Source organism: Chiloscyllium plagiosum, unplaced genomic scaffold (genome assembly GCF_037043375.1).
Source record: "Chiloscyllium plagiosum isolate Xiang-an unplaced genomic scaffold, Cpla_swu_hap1 HiC_scaffold_24, whole genome shotgun sequence".
Lineage (NCBI taxonomy): Eukaryota > Metazoa > Chordata > Chondrichthyes > Orectolobiformes > Hemiscylliidae > Chiloscyllium > Chiloscyllium plagiosum.
In genome coordinates, this window is record NW_028270162.1 from 26,983,981 (window position 1) to 27,003,605 (window position 19,625).

The 19,625-nt window shown below is 38.9% G+C and overlaps 1 protein-coding gene across 3 annotated transcripts in view; it reads right to left on the reverse strand.

Moving 5' to 3' along the window:
• The window catches only part of emid1 (EMI domain containing 1), a 343,566-nt gene that overhangs the window by 158,059 nt on the left and 165,882 nt on the right, over window positions 1–19,625 (reverse strand). For all 3 annotated transcript variants that reach the window (XM_043715640.2, XM_043715641.2, XM_043715643.2), the window contains exon 4: window positions 18,558–18,644. In XM_043715640.2, coding sequence (XP_043571575.1) covers window positions 18,558–18,644 — 87 coding nt within the window. The remainder of the gene's footprint in view (window positions 1–18,557; window positions 18,645–19,625) is intronic.

Sequence of the window (19,625 nt, forward strand, 5' to 3'; positions counted from 1 at the left end):
CTGATTGATTTGACCTCTTTAGGGGAGAGAAGTTACATAGATAAGGTGGGGATGAGACCGTGAAGGAGTTTACATGAGAGGATCAGAATTTTGAACTTGAACCCCTTGGGGATCAATGGAGATCAGTGATTACCTGGGAGATATTTGAGTGGAACCTTGTGCAGGATTTGATACACCCAGTGTGATGAAGCTTGATGATACCTTATTCCTGTTTTTTGAAAGAAGGGCTCTAAGGAACTATGGATAGCTTTAAGTTTGGTTTGCAATTCTCTATTACGTTTCATTTTCATTTTTATTTCTGAGTTCTGTGAGTGATGTCGGGGTCTGTGGAAACTTGTTTATATATGTTCAAGTGAAGCTTTTAAAAAACCCTTGAAGTAAATCAAAAGAATTAGAAAAACAAAGAGTAGAAGAGGGAAAGAAGGGCTAGCAACACATGGTCTGTGACATGGGAAGACAGAAACCAGTTATTTTGGAAAAGACAGAAACATGCAGGAGGTCAGTGTGTGTGCAGGCTTATGGCTGATAGAAGCAGATCATCCAGGGAGATAAATGCCTGAAAGATCAGCAATGCAGTTTATCAGTCTGAGAAAAGAAATCCCTAGTGGTTTAATGTATGTAAGCTCCAGAAGGAGAAGTCTATTGAAGAGGAATTTATGGAATCCATGTTATGAAATAAGCTAACAGGGTTAGTAGTTTAAGGGTCCCATGAAGGGACATTAACTAAAGAGGCTAGGATTGGATGAATGGAGACATTTGCTGGACAAATATGAAATACAGCTGTGCCAAATGAACAAGAAACTTTAAAGGAGAAATGAGGGTGGGGCCCTTTTGTGGTGCGATGGTATCCCTGTCCCTGGACTGATAGACCCAGGTCCAGTCTCATCTGCTCCAGAGTTGTGTAATAACACCTTTGAACAGATATATTTTTCTTATATTTTACCTATTTGTCTAAAGGAGAAACAGATTACCCTTCACTGAGGGTCAAGTATCTATGTTTGAGTGTAAAAGAGTTGAATCTTTATTTCTGATATTTGTAATCAGACTATTTTTCATGATTCTTATAGAGTGTAAAATAGTTTGTGTTTATTTTTCCCTTTTGTGTGCAATAAACTTTAAATTGTTTTGTTGAAAGGACTTTTGATTATGTAAGTGATTGACCACCACGGTAGCCAAATTTTACAAGTAAAAAATGGCCTATCAAGATAGGTTGCAATCTGGGATCTGACTTGTCCGGGATTACCATCAACTGGGATCATTACAGTGGCAGAATTTGAATGGTGTTCAACACTGGGCAGCATGGGAGGCCAGTCGAGAGAAGTCAAAGGCATAGCCGAGGGATTTAACAATAGGTGCACTGAGGAAGAGACAGAGAGTATTGGGAAAAGGTCTTTGTGATGGAGAGGGTAATGAGAGAGAAGCTCAAATAGGAGTCAAAATATGGCATCAGTCTGGTTCAATGTAAGGCAATAGCCAGGGTGGAAAGAAGCATAAATAGAGAATATCATTGGAAACTAACCTCGAGACATTCATGCTTAAAAATTCTTTCTTTGCCTTGTCAATGAATTGTGTCTGATTACGCTTCTGAAAGTACCTTGGAATATTTCTCTATATTAAGGGTGTTCTATAAATGCTAATTTTTCATCTTGGAAAACATTCACCCTTAGATTGCTTTGAACCAAAATTTGCAAAAATCTATAATTTAGAGCAAACCTCTTGTGGAGCTGGATGCCTGGAGATTTTTAAATATGTTCAACAGAACTCACATATGGATTTCCATCCTTATTTCTGACCAATACAATTTTCACCAATAAGGAAAAGTGCTGGTGCATGGACAGACTTGACAAACAATTTGAAAATACTGTTGAGTCTAAACAGACATCATTTTTTGCTATTCAAAGGGCCTTAAACTGTAGTGAGAGTATCACAGGAATCACAAATTTGGAAAGGAAATATAGGCACACTTGAAGGGCATTTGATGCTATCCAAATTCCCAGCTGTATAAATAATGGCCATGACTATCAGTATACAAAACCTGGAATGCATTGATTGACCAGTCTTCTATTGCAGTTTAGAGAAATCCATAACCATTTGCTTTTGTATTTTCAATTGGCTTCATCATTGACCAAGGAATATTATTGTAACTGAGGGCAATGTGAACACCTGGCTGATTTCAAAAGATTCATAAGCACTTAAGTCAATAGGAGGTTGAGATGTCATTTTGCTTGTTAGTTTTTAGAGGCTATTAAAGAATTAGCTGTCTAGTAAATTGAAGTTTGCTTTTATAACTTGAGGGTATTTAAAATCTTTGAATGGGTCTAATGAATGAGAAGATCTTCCTTGAATCAAGTGTTTGCACGTGAGAACACTGATAAATTTTTGGAAGTTTTTGTTAAATCTGTAAATGGCTGCTCAACTTTACCCCTTGTGGATATGGGCAAGTGGTTATGGAGGTGGCATGATGGGCATAGGTGGTGTGAGAGTCTGAGGTAGCATAGAAGTGGGAAAAGAATAGAATGGACCTGAGGTGGTAAAGGAATAGCTTAGCTTGTTGGGTGCATAGGAGTGGGTGGAGGCAAAGAGTGATGGCTAGGAGGCATAACAGCTTTTTAATGAAACAGTGTTAAGGTCTCAGCGTGCCTTGGACTCGCTCACCTCTCGGCCTCCCCCAGATTTCACCTGAAGACAGCTGGTCATATTTTATAACTCTCCACCCTTCAGGCTCTCTGCCTATATTCCTGATGAAGGGCTTTTGCCCGAAACGTCGATTTACTGCTCCTCGGATGCTGCCTGAACTGCTGTGCTTTTCCAGCACCACTCTAATCTAGACTCTGGTTTCCAGCATCTGCAGTCATTGTTTTTACCATATTTTATAACTCCACCTCCCAAGTGCAGGCATTGTGTGAGTGCTCTTTGAACAGCGCTGTGAGAGCCTTTTGATAGTCAGGACTTCAGGAGTTGAATTATGCAGAGAGATTATACAAATTAGATATGTCTTCTCTAGAATTTAGAAGGTTAAGGGATGATCTGATTGAAACCTTCAAGACATGAACAGGAAAAGGCTAGATAGTTAAAGATAAACTATGTTTGCTGGTTGGGGATTCTAGGACTAGAGGGTATATAATCTGAGAGTGAGGCCTAGACTGTTTAGCAGAGATAGCAGGGAGTACTTCTACATACAAATAGTGGCAGATGTTTGGAATTCTCTTCCACAAAAGGCAGCGCATGCTGTTGTTAATTTTAAATCTGAGATAAATACCTTTGCTCAACAAGAAAAAGATCTAAGGGATAAGAGCCAAAGGCAGGTTAATGGAGTTAGACTACAGATCAGCCATGATTGCACTGAATGGCAGAACAGGGCTGGATGGCCTACTTCTATGTATTAGCGCTGGACCTGCCTTCAGAAATTTCCCAACTTGAGTGTCTGCCTTGGTGCTGAAAATCCAGTCCAAAGTCTCCAATTTATTAGACTCAGTTGTCAAGCACAATCCATATTGCAGACATAGCTCAGCTTTCAGCAATGTAAACAGAGCTGTTCTAATGTTATCACAGTGTTGTTTAATGTAAACAGGGTTCAAATATATTTATTGGCAACATGCAGAACTAACTGCTGTCTGGGTCAACCACTTAAGTAGCCTTTAAAAAACCAGAACAAGGGGCCATCACTTGTTAGAGCATTCCGCTAGAATTTTCTTGATCTTCTCGATTTAAATATCCCAGAAAATTTCTGCACACTTTGCATTAATATGCTGCAATTTCCAATAACATTCTATTATCATAGAAGTATTCAAGTGCCAAAGTAGGATACAGAAAAGTAAGGAAAAAAACTGAAAGCAATTGCAAGAGAGCAACCTCTGCCCCCAGTTGCCTACTCTACTTGGATTTAAGAGATACAATCACATAAACCTCTCCATTCAACTCCCATCCCCCCAGACTCCTGCCACTAGTCTCACAGTACTTGCATCATCACAGAGCCATGCCATCCAGAGGCATTTCAATGTGTTCACAGTGTCCGAGGAATTTGGCAGTGGCACAAGAAACATAGCTGCTTGGATTTTCCTGAGGCTAAAATTCCCCACTTGCCACTGATCCTTACTTTCATACAATTGTGAGGAACCTGCCTCCCTTCTCTGTTGGGAACACATGGGTTCTTCGATAAATCAAACAATAAATAAAGCTCAGGACCCAGAACGGGATGGGGAATGGACATCAGGGCCCAGTGACAGGAGAAACCAGAAACATTACAATGCCCACTGTTGCATTTCCAAGGTCACCTATGGTTACATCTGCTTCACGGAGAGAAATCCCTCTTAATTGCAATGACCAATGAATAGTCAAGACTGCTTGTGACCAGGATTTGTATCGCAAACAATTGGGACACTGCCTGCATTACTTCAATTACAGATGTCTTCAACCTGTGCTGTGCAAGTGCCTGACTAATGCAATTTCCTCTTGTAAGGTCTCAAAAATACAGCCTGAACATTCAGACAGAAATAAAGCATTTCATCCACTCCATATATGGTCACAGCCATTTTCCATTTCCATGCCATATTTGTGACTCAAATGAACATGGAAAGTAATGCAGGTCACGCTTGGCAAAGTAAGTTATCTTGTTGTCTAACTGAGGAGAACCTTACCTAATAGAAATGAGGACTAAAATGCCATTGATAATTTGAAAAGCGTAGAGAATTTGGGATTTATGATATGATAATGAACCCCAGAACATAGTCAATTAACGTTTCTGTTATGATTTGAAATACTATTATGTCAAGAATCACCGAAACAATAATATATTTGAAATGAAATATGAATTAGAAGATTGATGGAGGTGTAGATCAAAGAGAAAGCATCAGTCACAAGAAGTTTCCACCCAGTAATGGAAGTATCTCAATTGTGCAGTGTAAATGATACAGTGAATGTGTGTCTAAAGTATGTGGAGTAGACTGGCTAAAATGCTTCCTGACTGTCTAAGTAATAAACAAAAGTAAGGAATTCGAGAAATCCACCACTTTTAGATTTTGGAATGCCAAAAGACTAAAATCTTTGAAAAGAGTAGTAATTTCTTGTAATGAGCCAGAATCAATCTTTTCATTAGTAAAAAGGTAGTGTCCAGTGAAATACCATTGTTAATAAATACATCATTGGTAAAGGAAGTAGAGACAAAATGGACATGGAAAACAATAAAGCTATTGTATTTTAAAAATCTGTGAATTCGCAATCAGGATGCTATCATATTCTTTTAGTGGAACATAATCGTTCCACTAAATAAATAATCATCTCCACTAGCGTGAACTACATGCTAAGAATTCATTGCAGATGGTAGGAATCTGAAAGTTACATCAGTAATGAGCTTGGGAAGAGGCTACAATTAGTTCTACTTTCTTGGTGCAATTGAATACACGGCAGGCAAACATAAAGCCAAAGTGTCAGAAGGAATTTGGCAAGCCTTAAAAAAAACAGTTTCAATCAGGGAGCTGTGGTTTATTATAAGAGATGGAGGCTTAAGGCATGGACAGGACTGGATGGCCAACGGTAAAGATGGAAAAAGAACAATTGGATAGGGTAGGAACCAGACTGTTCAGGCACACTCTCCCAGGTTGCATGATATGGATTACAAATTTGCAGATTCTAAAATAAGTTATGGAAAATAATAAGGAGCCAGGTACCTCTCATACCCAAAAGGTGCACAGCTATAAGGATCACACTGACAGCTTGTCTGAGTTGAGGCCAGCAATAGGTCAGCCATGATGGATCAAATGGAAGAACAGCCCCAAGTGGCTGACAGGCCTACAACTTCTGAGCTTGTATATATGCTTCATACATTTGACAATACATTCCCAAAACCGAAATACTCCACAAACACAGAGGCACATGACCATATCAACATATCAGAGTTTGCCTCCAAGTCCCTTACCATTCTGACATGGAAATACATTGCCGTTCCTTCCTTGTCACTAGGTCAAGATCCTGGATGTTGCTTGCAAGCAGCAATATGTGAGATCCTTCATCCCTGCAGTTACAACAGTTCAAGAAAGGGGCTCACCATCACCTTTGCAAGAACTATTGGAGATGGGTAATAAATGCAATGAAAACATTCTGAAAATAAATTAGATAAAAGGTTTCCAATTGAAATCTATTCCTGGCTGGAAAATATACCCACAAGGGTTTCACCAATATTATCAATAATCTTACCAATGATTTGTTTAAGTACTGATCGGTTAGCACTGCTGCCTCACAGCACCAGGGACCTGAGTTCAATTCCAACCTCGCACAACTGTCTGTGTGGTGTTTGCACATTCTCCCTGTATCTGCGTGGGTTTCCTCTGGGTGCTCCAGTTTCTTCCCGCAGTCCAAAGATGTGCAGGTTAGGTGGATTGGCCGTGCTAAATTGTCCATAGTGTCCAGGGATATGTAGGCTAGGTGGGGTAGCCATGTGAAATGCAGGGTCACAGGGATAGGTCAGGGGTGGAATGCTCTTCAGAGGGTCAGTGGACTTGATGGGCTGAGTGGCCTGCTTCCACACTATAGGGATTCTATTCTATGATACTACACTATCAGCATGAAGAAGAACTCAGAAATGTCCCAACACATGATATCTATGAAAATATTTCTTCTGAAATGTACAGATGTGTGGAGTGCTCACATTATCCCCAAGGCCCAGTTATAAAGTGCCAAGTAGGACACTAATAAATTTGTTAAAAGTAGGTAGTTCTGCCTCTCAGACCTGTTCTGCCACTCAGCGAGATCATGGCTGATCTATATCTTAATTCCAAACACTCACCTTGGCTCCATACCCTTCAATACTCTTGGCAAGAAAATCTTAACGTATCTTAGATGTAAAATTATTAACTCCTTATTGTTGAAGCGCATTCTTACACTTGGTGAGATGTATTTCTGACCTTCTCTCTGGCATGGCCTGGATCTGATTTTGATGTTCCCTTGTGCTAGATTTGCCCCATCTGCAGAAAAAGATTATTTCTATTTAGCCTGTCAAATGCTAATAACCTCAAACCACAAATACAAGCCTTCTTTATGTAAGCTCCGTTCATAATCTATCCCTTTTGAGTCTATTTTTTCTGGTGAATCTGCACTGGATTCCTTCCAAGGCCAATATCTCCTTCCAAAGGTGCATTTCCCAGAACTCTACACAACATTCCAGATGTAGTTGAACCAGGGCTTCTCAGCAAATCATCCTCATCTTTGTATACTAACTATTTTGTTACAAAGCTAATATTCTAGTACCTTTAATGGTGATCTTTTTTATACCTTGCTTCATTTAAATGATCTGTGCAGGAATATCTTCAGACCACCAGTGCTCCTAGCTTTCTACTATTACCAGGCAAATACCAAAGGAGTTGGGGCGAGAATGATAGCAAAATAATAATGCCACTGAATTAAAAATCTAGAGGCACAGGTGAGTGCTCTGGAGTCATGGATTCAACGCACAGTACAGCAACTGGTGGAACATTACTTTAATAAATCTGGAACATAAAGCTACCATCAGTAATGGTGAGCATTAAACTACCATCAATTGTAATAAAAAAAAACTATCAACTAGAGAAAATGCATTCGACAGTCTAAACACAAGAATTGGAATCTGAATGAAAATATGAAAGTAGCATCCACGAAAATGCTGACCAAAGGTCAGTTGAAGCAATATGGCTAACTATTTAACCAAATATTAAACTGATACCTCAAGTCAAAGTTGCCCTTACAACACCACCTGCATCAGTGAGAAACGATTTCAAAGATGTTTAATTTCACTGCAAGTATATAAGTCAAAACCTAGTCAGGCCAACAGTTGGATTCCTGAGTGCATTGAGGCAGGTTTTATTAGATTTTCTCCGGCAGGTAGTCTGGCGCTCTCCTTTGAATTTTGCAGCTGATTGCAATATACTCCCAGATTGGTGTAAAGGCACATTTCAGAAGCTCCTAGGCAATCTATTAAAACCTCTGGGCCTTTTCTTCAATTACTGTGGAACCCTTTTCTTAAAACGGTAGGAGATTGCCAAAGCAGCTGCCTGCTCTGTCATGCATTAAAAATGAGCCACCCAAGGAGCAGAGGTCCATACAGCTCTTTAAGCTCACAGTTATGTTGTGCCCAAGAGGTGCTGCCTGCAGCAAAGACAATTCGCGTTGGTGCTGGCTGAACAATGCAGTGTGTACAATCACTGTCAGCGGATGACTATAGTTGTAGGTAATTACAATCTTCATGAAAAAAAGTTTGACGAACAAGGGTACATCTAAGAAGAAGTAATAATGGGAATAAAACATGAGACTACAAAATAGTCAGTAGCTAAGAAGTCCAGTTATCTATGTGACTCCCCTTCCTTTCTCTGACAATGCCAACTAAGCAAACCTCAGTGCATCAAGATCAAAGTGTTTTATAAAATGCTTTCTTCTAATTGGACCATAACTCCCTGTTAGTGCCAAGATCTTGCTAAGGTCAAGGGCTTGCAGACAAATTTAGCTTGCACAGTTTCCTTTGTCAGTGAACCACGGAAGCTGAAAATACATCCAAGGCTCCAGTCCAACTACTGCTAACCACTTTTTCAGCTGTTAAGAGTTCAAGAATATTGAGTGAAAAAAATGAACAGCAGTGGATTTCTGTAAAATAATGTTGCATCTTCAAAATATCCAGTAGTAATTGATTACTAATTCGTTATAATTCGCTAGAAGCAGTTCAGTATCCATTTATTAGACTGTTTGGTCATCATTCACTTCATTAAAGTTGAACATTGAACGCTCAATGAAAACTTCCTACCATTCTGGTAGGAAGGCCCATATTAAAATGCAGATGTAGAAAACTTCAGTTGGTAATATGTGCAAAGCAAAACATTGCCAAGTTACTGTGAATGGCTTATTATGTGATTTTGGCACAACATGCGTAACATCTCCAGTGATTCTATTCCATCCACAGCCAGTATTCACATTGAACCAGACAGTTCATCATCATCATCAATCTTAAAACATGGAGGAACTTCCATGCTCTATCCTCACCATCACCAAGATGCCTTCTTCCACCTTGAACACAGACCCCCAAAGTCTGTTCCCTTCGTCTGCCTATCTACTGCTGAAACTCTCTTCTTTGCCTCTAGTTACCTCCAGACTTGATTATTTACTACCCTCTCATCCAAAATCTTCAGCTCATCCAAAACTTTGCTGCCTGTACCCCATCCTGTACCAAGTTGCAGTCATTTGTCCCTTCTTTGTTACATAGGCTCCTGGTCTCCCAATGACTAACATTTGAATTCTCACTCATACATTTAAATCTCTTCATATTTTTATTTTTACCTACAATCCATTCAGAATTCTATGTTTCTCCAACACTGGCTTTCTGTGTACCTTCCCACCTTTTTGCCCCATCGTTAGTGGCCATGTACTCATTGTCTAGACTTCATCCCCTCGAACACCCTCCCTAACTCACTCTTCCTCCTCAAAGTCTCCTTGTTTTAAACAAGCATTTGGCTTCCTCTCCCAATTTCTCCTTTAACTGGGCATCCATTTTGGTCTGGGAGAATGAAAAATTCACAGAAGCACTAAATTAAAGTTGCTGATAACTGCAGTTTGCTATTAATTGTTAGAAATTATCTCTCAATTCAGAAAACATGTAAAGTTTTGTAAAATCTATGCATTTATATTGGACATGTGGAAACCTGATTATCCAATATATTGGAGATACATAGGATTCGTAGACATTTACAGCTCAGAAGGAGGTCATTTCTCTATCATTGCTGTGCCATGCCCATAAAGACATGACTACACCCACACTGTAGGAATCCTATGATTCTACAATTCAATCCCATGCCTCAGCTTTTGGCCACGCAAGTACCTAATTGCTACTCAAATGTTACAAGAGTTTCTGACCCAACCACCCTTTTAGGCAGCATGTTCCAGATTCCCATATCCTCTGTATGAAAAGGATTCCCCTCAAGTCTCATCTTAACCTTTCATCTTTTACCTTGAATCTATGCCCCCTGGTTACTGACCCCTTTACTATTGGAAATGTATCTTCCTTTCCAATCTATCCCAGTTTCTCATTGTTATTTATTGCCATTAGGTCCCCTTTCAATCTTCATTGCTTCAAGGAAAACAATCCAGTCTATCAATTGTTCCTCACAGCTCAGGCCCTTCAGCCCAGGCACTATCCTAGTCAATCTCCTCTGCACTGTCTCTCATGTAATCCTTCCTGTAACATGATGACCAGAACCGTATTTAGTAGTCCAGCATTGTATATGACTCGACTAATCAAGGTAAGTGTCCCGTATGCATTCTTAATCACCTTATCTACCTATCCTGCTACCTTTAGGGATATCTGGTATGTACACTGAGGTCCCTCTGATCTTCATTAATTTACAGGTTCCTAACCATTCATAGTATAACCCCTTACCTTGTTGGCCCAATCTGAATACATTATCACACATCTTCCGTCAGGGGTCACACAGCTCATAGTTGAGTCCTTTGATCAATATGCGATTGTTTTTGACTACAGTGAGTTAACCTGTTATTTCAGCAATCCTCCATGGAATTCACATGTTAACTTGTGGTGTTATGCATTTTACCAAGTCAAATACAATAAAAAACAGTCATGATGCAATTAGTGATGAAGAAAGACAGATCTGCATTTACATAGCATTTTTCCTGACCATCAAATATCTCCAAGCACATAACAGCCAAGTGTCGTCACTGTTGTAATGTAGGAAGTGCCATAGCTAACTTGCACATGGCAATTTTCCAAACAAGCTAAGTTATGAATGACCAGGTAGTCAGGTTTTTTGTCATGAGGGATAAATATTGGCCATATTACCTGGAATAAACCCCCCAGCTTTCCTTCAAAAATAGTGCCATGGTATTTTTTTTCTCTCCAACAGTGAGGGTAAATAGAGCCTCAGTCTAATGTCTCATCCAAAAGATGGCACCCACAACAGCACAGCATTTCCTTGGTATTGGACTGGAGCATCAGCCTTGGTTTTATGCTCTCAAATTTCTGGAAGCCTCAGGAGAATGGTTTACAAACTATGACTATTAGAACAAAGCAGCTCAAATAATTTGGATGTTTTTTCCAGTCACCAACATTAATAAGGCCTGAATTCCTTTAACATCTACAAAGAAACAACAAGCTTCTGACCCTGTGCCAATCTGGAAGGATCCTTTTTCCCACTTTATTGCATTAACCACCCTTTCCTGCTAGAAGGTCAAAGGAGACAGTGTGTTCCCAACACTTTGGCAATTCCACAATGTTGGCCGCTTTGAGAATTATACAAATAGTCTGGGATCATTCACATTTCATTTCTTACCACACAAACATCTAAAATAGTCAAGTTAATGATTACCCATGTAGTCTCATATTTGCTCCATTTTTACCAATGAAAGTGAACAGATTAGCATCAAAGGAGCTAAAATATGATCAAGTGCAGTAAAAGTTGAGCATACTTAAATCTAACTGTACAGAGGCAGCATAGGGCTCTGGGTTTTAAGAATCAGTATATAAAATGTAACATTTAAGAAAAAATATCATTTATCATCAAAAGCACTGATTGCAATTTTCCCACAAATCCCCAAATTACAATGGTATCAATTTTCATCTTTCCAGCAACTGATCTTCCAATTTTTTAAAAATTAAACTATTTTTCTAATTAACATGTTCACAGATGTTATTATATATTCCTGGAGCAGGTGAGACTTGAAACTGGAGGCCCTTTCAGTAGTTCATCTTACAAACAACTGTGGTCTTAGTGGGTGGCTTCTGGCTGGAACAGGTGGGAAGTTTTTGCCTGTATTTAATCCCTGGCCTCCCTTCTGGCACAGCAGGTCACCTCAGGTGTCTGTAAGGGCAAGCGGTATTAGGCCAAATAGAGTGGGTAAAAGGTTATAATGGGTGCATGAGGCCATATACTGGATGAGTCTGGCATCCGCTGGAACATTGTTTCGGGGTTCCTTGGGGTCATGGCTAAAGTTCAGGCTTAGCTATGGTCAAGCAGTAAAAGTTAATCTTGGATACTCTCTGAGCTGGACACTGGGTGAAGAGAAAGGAAAAGACCTTCTTGGAACTCAGATCAGGGAAGTAGACAATGTCAGTCTTGCCTCCGGTAATGCATCTTTACATGATGTGGCAGTGCCTATGATATTCCTCATAAGATAAGGAACAAGCCATGGATAACATGGTATTACAAGAACTAACTGACATGTTTTACAACTGGTAATTTACAACTATTACATTCACAGACACATTTGTGGCTGATTAATTACAAGAAAGGAGAATGTTTCTAGCAGCATGCCATGCTTCAAGTGATCCGAGGTAAGATGGAGTATGAGAACTTTATATCGTGATGTCACATGCTAAAATGAGTGATGATATCATGAGCATGTCTTTAAAGATATACTGACATACTGACCACAAGACATAACATAATAGGGAGCAGCCCAGTGTTAATATTCCTCAGGCTGATGAGTCTATGGAAAATACTAATTCAGATGAATTGTTGAGCAGAAAATATTGAGAGGAAAGTATAATATTTAGCATGTAGTAAACATGACATAGTTGGTTTAAAAGGAAGTGTTTCCATTCATGGGGTGTTGAGAAGTAACAATGTTCTTATTTATATAACATATTTCATATCCTCAGAATATGCCAAAGAAAATTACAGTCCAGTCAAATACAGTAACTTATTTCCACAGAATGGAAAAGTGACCATTAAATGCAGATATTATTATTTCATGCTTCAAAACAGTTGAGAGAAATTAGGGTGTTACTACTCCAACATTGGACACAACACTATTATAATCAAAACCTTGTGATAGGTAAGGCAGCAAAATTATAAACACTTATGATTACATCTTAAAAATCAAGATTTATGAGTTACTACATGAGACATATTGCAACTTTTGTTTGTACTCCCTCTTAGTGTTGTCCTTTAATGTTAAGGTAACTATTTTGAACAAAGTTCTCTGCTGGACACATGTGCACTATTACACTTAGAAAGCAGTTCGAGGAAACTGTACCTAAAACATGATGCTTGCTCAAAAGAATAGATAAAGGTTGTTTCTTCTCTTCAGTTTTAGCCTTCAGAAACTGAAACAAGAATCAGAGGTCAAACCTACTACGTGGAAGAATTATTCAACCCTGTGTCAAAACCAGGCTTGAATAGGGTTCATAAGAGACGTTGAGAACAAGGAAAAGGATACCATGCACAGCAGGAATATCCTGGCTGCTCAGTCACCAAGGTTAGACACTGACAAAAGCAACAAACTGTCAAAAGAAAGGGCAGCACATGAACGGGAAAACAGATTTTGACAAGTGGCCAATGAACTCAGCAGTGGAGGCATTTGCTATTCTTGTAAAAGATAGATCTAGCATTAGGAAGGAAAGGCACTTGGTGAAACAAAGAAAGGTTTTCTGTTTAAATCATTACCAATGAGCAAAAAACACAAAATTGATGGAAGCTCAAATAGTCACTGCTGAGATCTTTCGTTGTTATACCTTATACAGAAGTCCATTTTCCACTTCAAACATAATTTATAGAATGTTCTTTAGTGAGTTTTGAGAAGATTTGTAGCTCAGGTTGAGGTTCTGGATGTAGGTTTGTTTGCTGAGCAAATGAACCTTGCAGCTCAGTGAGCAAACCTGCATCCAGAATATTCTTTTCCTAGTGAGTAACCTATCTGTCAAATTAAAGGTCTTTTGTCGGGAACAATGTCGTATCGCATTAGTGTATCTGACATCAACACAAAATCTAACCTGCACCAGCTGGGGACAATACTAAATGATTTATCTCTTTCAAGGTGGAAAACTGTTACAGATTTTTACTCCCCTTGAGTGTGACCTCTTCATTTACAATGGAGAAGCGATTGATCATCTGCAGCTATTAATCAGTCGTCAGAACAGCACGAACAAATGCTACAAGGAGCTGTACATTATCATCAACACAGGAAACTCTTCCTCTCCTGCTAGTTTGCATTTTCAATTCTTAGGTTAAAAGTAAATTGTTGTGATAATCTACCTTAACAGACATTAACGCCATGGAAAGTAATGGCTTTAAATTATTACAAATAATTCCAACTTCTGAACAAACAATTTTCAAAAGCAATTCTGAGTTAAATAGAATTATTGGGTAAATAATGTAAAATAATAAAATACTATTTAATAGTACAAAATATTAAATACATGCTTTGTAAAGCAACCGTAATACATCTTCTTTTCACATATTTAAAATAAAAAGGATCCCACACACAAATTCTAAGCTTACCCTATGGGAGACAGCCTTGCATTCCATCTGCCATAACTCATAAAACATGGAAAATATCTCTACTGGAACTGAGCTTCAAGAGATTTATGACCCTATACTGTGTTGTATTTCGTGAAGCTGAGCCATATGTTGTAGATTTTATAATTTTATTACTCACTTGTCTTGCTTATTTACAATACTGGGGTGAAAGACATTATAAAACAAAAAGAAACTAAACAGTAACATTGTCTATCAATTGACAGCACCCCGAATCCAATACAGTACCTGGTTATTCATTAACATTTCAGTTAGCAAAACTGGCTTCTATATAACAGTACTGACTGCATTTTAAAAGAAAATCATGTTGGGTATGAAGCATTACAGGAGATAGTGCGACAAACAATAAAGCATTATATAAATGTATTGTTTGCCTTATTTCAATAACAATTTTGTTCTACCTGGAGTAGAAGTTGCAGCAAGTTGTTAGATAAACATATGCTCCAAGTAATGAAATCTCAGACCACAAAATTCTTGCAATTGTTTAGCAGTAAAGTCACATCAGCTATTTTTCTCCATTAAGTAATATTGTTACAGTATTTCTGTTTTCTTCAGTACAATTGCTGTGACCAGAAATGCATTAGTTGTGAATGGTAATGAGGGCATACACTTTTACGTCACAAGAATTTAAGTAGATAGTGCAAAGAGGATAAATCATGTGTTATTAGTTAAGGGTTTAAGAGCAAAGGCTCAAATTATGTTTTGAATTTGGAAAAATTAATCTTCTTTGGTGCTACTTTGTCAAATTACATAACTTTTGCAGACCCAGGAAGCAGACTGGTTTACGACAAATTAAATTCTGTCCTATTACTTGTCAAGAAATGTGTGTTCCAGAAGATACTCTTAAAAATGTAAATGGGGCACTACCCATTACTGGTGGGATTTATGTAACTGAACTGTGAAAACAACAAAACAGATGGAAATGTGAGAAATACCTGCGCATATTTTTAATAAATGGTATCCCTATGAAAACAGGGCTGATGATTCAGTCTGTGTTTGAAATCTCATGGCATTATTTCCAGCACTGTATAAATAAGTCAAAGCACTATCATGTTTCATCATACGGATTACACTTGTCAGTTTTATTGTTGTGGATAGACGTGTGATAAGTAATAGAAAGCTCTTATAGTACTTGTGTTACACAATATGGTAAGCTACTTCAATGCAAAGTTAAAATATCACAATTTCTACTGGTAAAAATTTAAATGGGTTGTACTTGTACAGCCCAAGGCTTTTGATATCATGTTGCTTGGACAACATGAACAATAACCTACTCAATGTTGGGACTTAATAACTCAGTCCAAATGTATTCTACCCAGTTTATAAACATACAGCTCATACACACACCACAGACAACAACATACAAGCAATTTACACAACCCAACCATCGATTTATTTCAAGCCGAGATCACAGCATACCAGGAGTTGTAACCGCACATAGTTTGTTCTTTTCTGAAGACGCTAAGGCCAACTAAAAATCTTTAACTGTATTCCTCCCTCAAATTGTTCAAAAACAAACTCTGATAAAAAGTCAAACCAATGAAGTGTTTGGTTGTTACATCTCAGTTTTATGCCACTTTGTTGTCTTGTCAATGATGTGTGTGAGTTGACTGCACAGCTGGTTTGCAATGCAAAGTGATGCCAAGTCCATACTGGCTGAGGTTACTATGAAGGACTCTCCTTCTCAACCTCTTCCCTCACCTGGGGCATGGTGGCTCTCAGGTTAAATTACAACTAGTCACCTCTCTCTAAGCAGCCCCATGGTCTGGTAGGACTATGGCAATTTTACCTTTCTTTTGTTTCATAAGTTGAAAAAATTATTTGCATCACTGAATACATTTTGAATCTTTCTGTATACTTTTAACATCTTATTTATTGTGAACCTTTGCTGCAGGTTTTCCAATGTGTTCAGAGTTAGAGTACAACATGACAATTTAAACAATGTAGTTTCAAAATTCATCATCACTCACTCAAAAGAAAGTCCTCTGAGTATAGTAAAATCATATTCCTAAGATGATCTCCAGCTCAATGCTTTGGCATCCACCTTCTATTCCAGACTGTGGTTCACTTTTATTCCTTCTTCTGAAATTGTATTTCATAATCCAGCTGTCTGCCCAGATCTCTCCCCATCTCAGAATTCCTAAAAGTGTAACTCTGCCATAATACCTTCTTCTTATTTTTACTCTGTCCAATCCACTGCTTCAAGAATTTATTTGTAACACTCACTATCCTAAAGATGCCACACAGGTTTTCATTGTTCATAACTGGATACAATTTGTCAATTTAATTAAGAAAGCTCATGGTACTTGGCTAGAGAGTGGGCACAAGAAAAGCTCCTCTAATGCAGTGGCAGTGTGCTGTTAAAATCTATACTTGAACATTGTATACAGAATTTTATTCTGCATCATATTGAGCATTTTTCAACATGATGTTGGGCATCAATAATAGAAAATGGATCTTATGCTTCTGTTCCAGCGTTTTATAAAATAATCTTTAATCTTGAGGGTTGGGCTCTTCTTTCCATGTTCTATGAATGATTGCCCCTGAACTATGGCTTCCAGTAAATCCACTTACAAGGTAGTGTCTGAAATTTTCAGATTTAGTTGGAAGAACCTTGAGTGTTTAGCACTCTGAAATGGTCATGCGACATAACTATATTGGTCTAGATAGATACCATCAGTGTTCAGTGCTATTACTAATTGAAAAGCAACAACTTCTGGTGTCTATTGACATGCAATTAAACGTGGAAATCGAGAAGGCAATGATTCCACTGTTCTACATAAAATACACTGATGAGATACCCCAATATGAAACCACTGAACTGACAAAACCGTCTCTTCTTTGTATTGCAAGCGGGCATCAGAGCCGCCCTGCTTTTGCCACGGGACTATGCCTACATCAGGAAACGATAAGAATTCATTTTGTGTTTTAAACAGCAGTCGCAGCTTTAAACCCACAGAACTCAGCAGCTGCCAGTCCGCCCACGTGACCGGGAGATAGGAGACAGAGGACAGATAAAATCCACACTAGACCAACACTACCCATGACTCATGGACCAAAACTCCGGAATTAATTAATATGGAAACCCATCTCCTAATCACATCAAGAGACTGACTGAAACACACCCATACCCATCGATACGGAGCCACCCTGACACAAAGGACCGGCATCCACCAGACAGGAACGGACAGACCAATACACACCAACACCCCAAGGGAACAAAGGGGGGTGCAAGCCCCTGCCCTCACAGAGAGAGACAAGCAGATAATACCTGGACCCGTTTTACATAAACCAATTAGCACCCTATTGTGTGTGCCCTGCAACTCTCCTGGGACGGCAGGAAACATACTGTTTGCACCTACTCCAGTGATGATGGGTAACTATCATCCCATTCATCCTCAAATTCCACACATCCTGACAACTAAAAGTATATAATATGTAGCTGCACGCGGGAAGAGCAGAGCAGCTGAGATTCGGACCTCGGTTGGTCTCCGCCGGCGTTACTGTAGCAACAAATTTTACCGATTGTTGAACCGCACTCTGGGCTCGGACTGATATTATTTCATCCGCGCTAACAGTATCAATGTAAACCAAAACCCTTGAAAAAGTTGCATTATGTTGAATGAGGTGTAATCCTATTTTTAACAATGTACTAAGTATGTAATTACAAAGAGCAGCCTCACTGGCTTTATATGAGCTTTATATTTTTTGACTGCTAAATTTTTCCATTATGCAAAGAAATTTCACATTTCTGAAACGTTTTTAAGGACTTTATGATTTCTATTCACTTCTACGTCAATCCCATGAGTATGTTTCAATCATTTATTTTACAACCTATAAAATTTGCATGTGAAAGAATTCAGTGGTCTCCCTGGTTTGCTGTCCATGAGAATACTTCAATGTGATTGGCTGCTTACCCTCCTTGATGATATTACTGTTGCTGGAAGCTCTGTGATTCCATTGCCTTGTACCCAGGATCTAGTCAATAGCAAGAAGGGAGAAACATGTCCCACAGAAATCGTTGGACATATATAGCAGTTTTCTTCAAGATCATTGGCAAACCATGATGATTCATCATTGACTGAAAAATCCAGCCTATTATCTCCATAACAAACTTTAGGTCAAAAGCACACAACAACATAACTACAATGGCATTACCTATAATTAGCAACCATTCCCTTCTACCCAATCCAGAAAGCAAACCATTTGGCACAGTCCCCAAACCAATTTAGTAGGGCACATTACTACCAACCACAAGTTGTGTTAAATTCTTACTTGAAAGGTCTCCAGTTTTTGTATGTAATCTGCGAATGTGAGAGATCTGGCGACCACCATCCAAAGCTTCCAGGAAATTTCCAGACTCTAAAATAAAACAAGAGACAGGTATAAACATCCAAGTGTCTCCCTCTTAAAATGGCAAGGATTTTAGGTTATTTTAATTAAGTTAAACAACACAACATACTTGTATGGCTTTCTCAAAACTACTACTTTTAAACAACATCAGTAAACCCCCCTTGAAACTAAATGTAATTTTCTAAGCAACTCAACACTGGCATTATCGAGTCAATAAGTGAGCTTAATGACACTACCAGAATCACAATTTTAATTCCACGGCCATATACAACTGCCTGGAAAAGCTGCAAGGAAGGAAAGATGTGTTTTTTTAAAGGAGAAAATTTGGATGAAACTGATTTCTGTGCACTAACTGAGCTTTCTGAAGTGTGTTCAAGGCCCACCCGTACTGTGGTAGATAATGAATTGAAGGCCACCAACACCCAAGTATCAGAGCACCCAATCCAAACATGTGGTGAACCTCAGGAATATGATATGAACTGGCTCACTGGCTGCTTTAGAACACTGTTCCACATTTGGCTGAAAATGGGCCAATCTAGCCAGTGGTCCTTAAATGAACTGCTGGAAGCCTACATGAGAGAAGTGGGGAGGAGGTATCTTTTCTATAGAAGCATATTTTATGTATGAAGCCATTGGGTGGAATCACAAGAAGGTTCTCATATGTGTGGTTGAGAACAGGCCTCTGCAAAAGTGGGCTTGTCCCCATCTCCATCGCCCTGCCTCCCCTAGACCTCCCACTTGCTGCCTAACCCCTCCCCACCCCATTCCATCACATCTGTTCTGCAGCAGCATGGGAGTTGGTTCAGTGTCTAAACTAGACAATTTTGCAAACAACTGTCCCCTCCACTCCCTAAGTGATTAGAAATACTTTGGTCATCCAATTGACACCTGCAGCTTGTTGACTTTATGAAAATTAACCTTAAGGCCCTAGGTTTTAGGCTATCCTCAATTATGCCTACCAGCAAGAGGAGCAGCAAGACTCATTCCTGG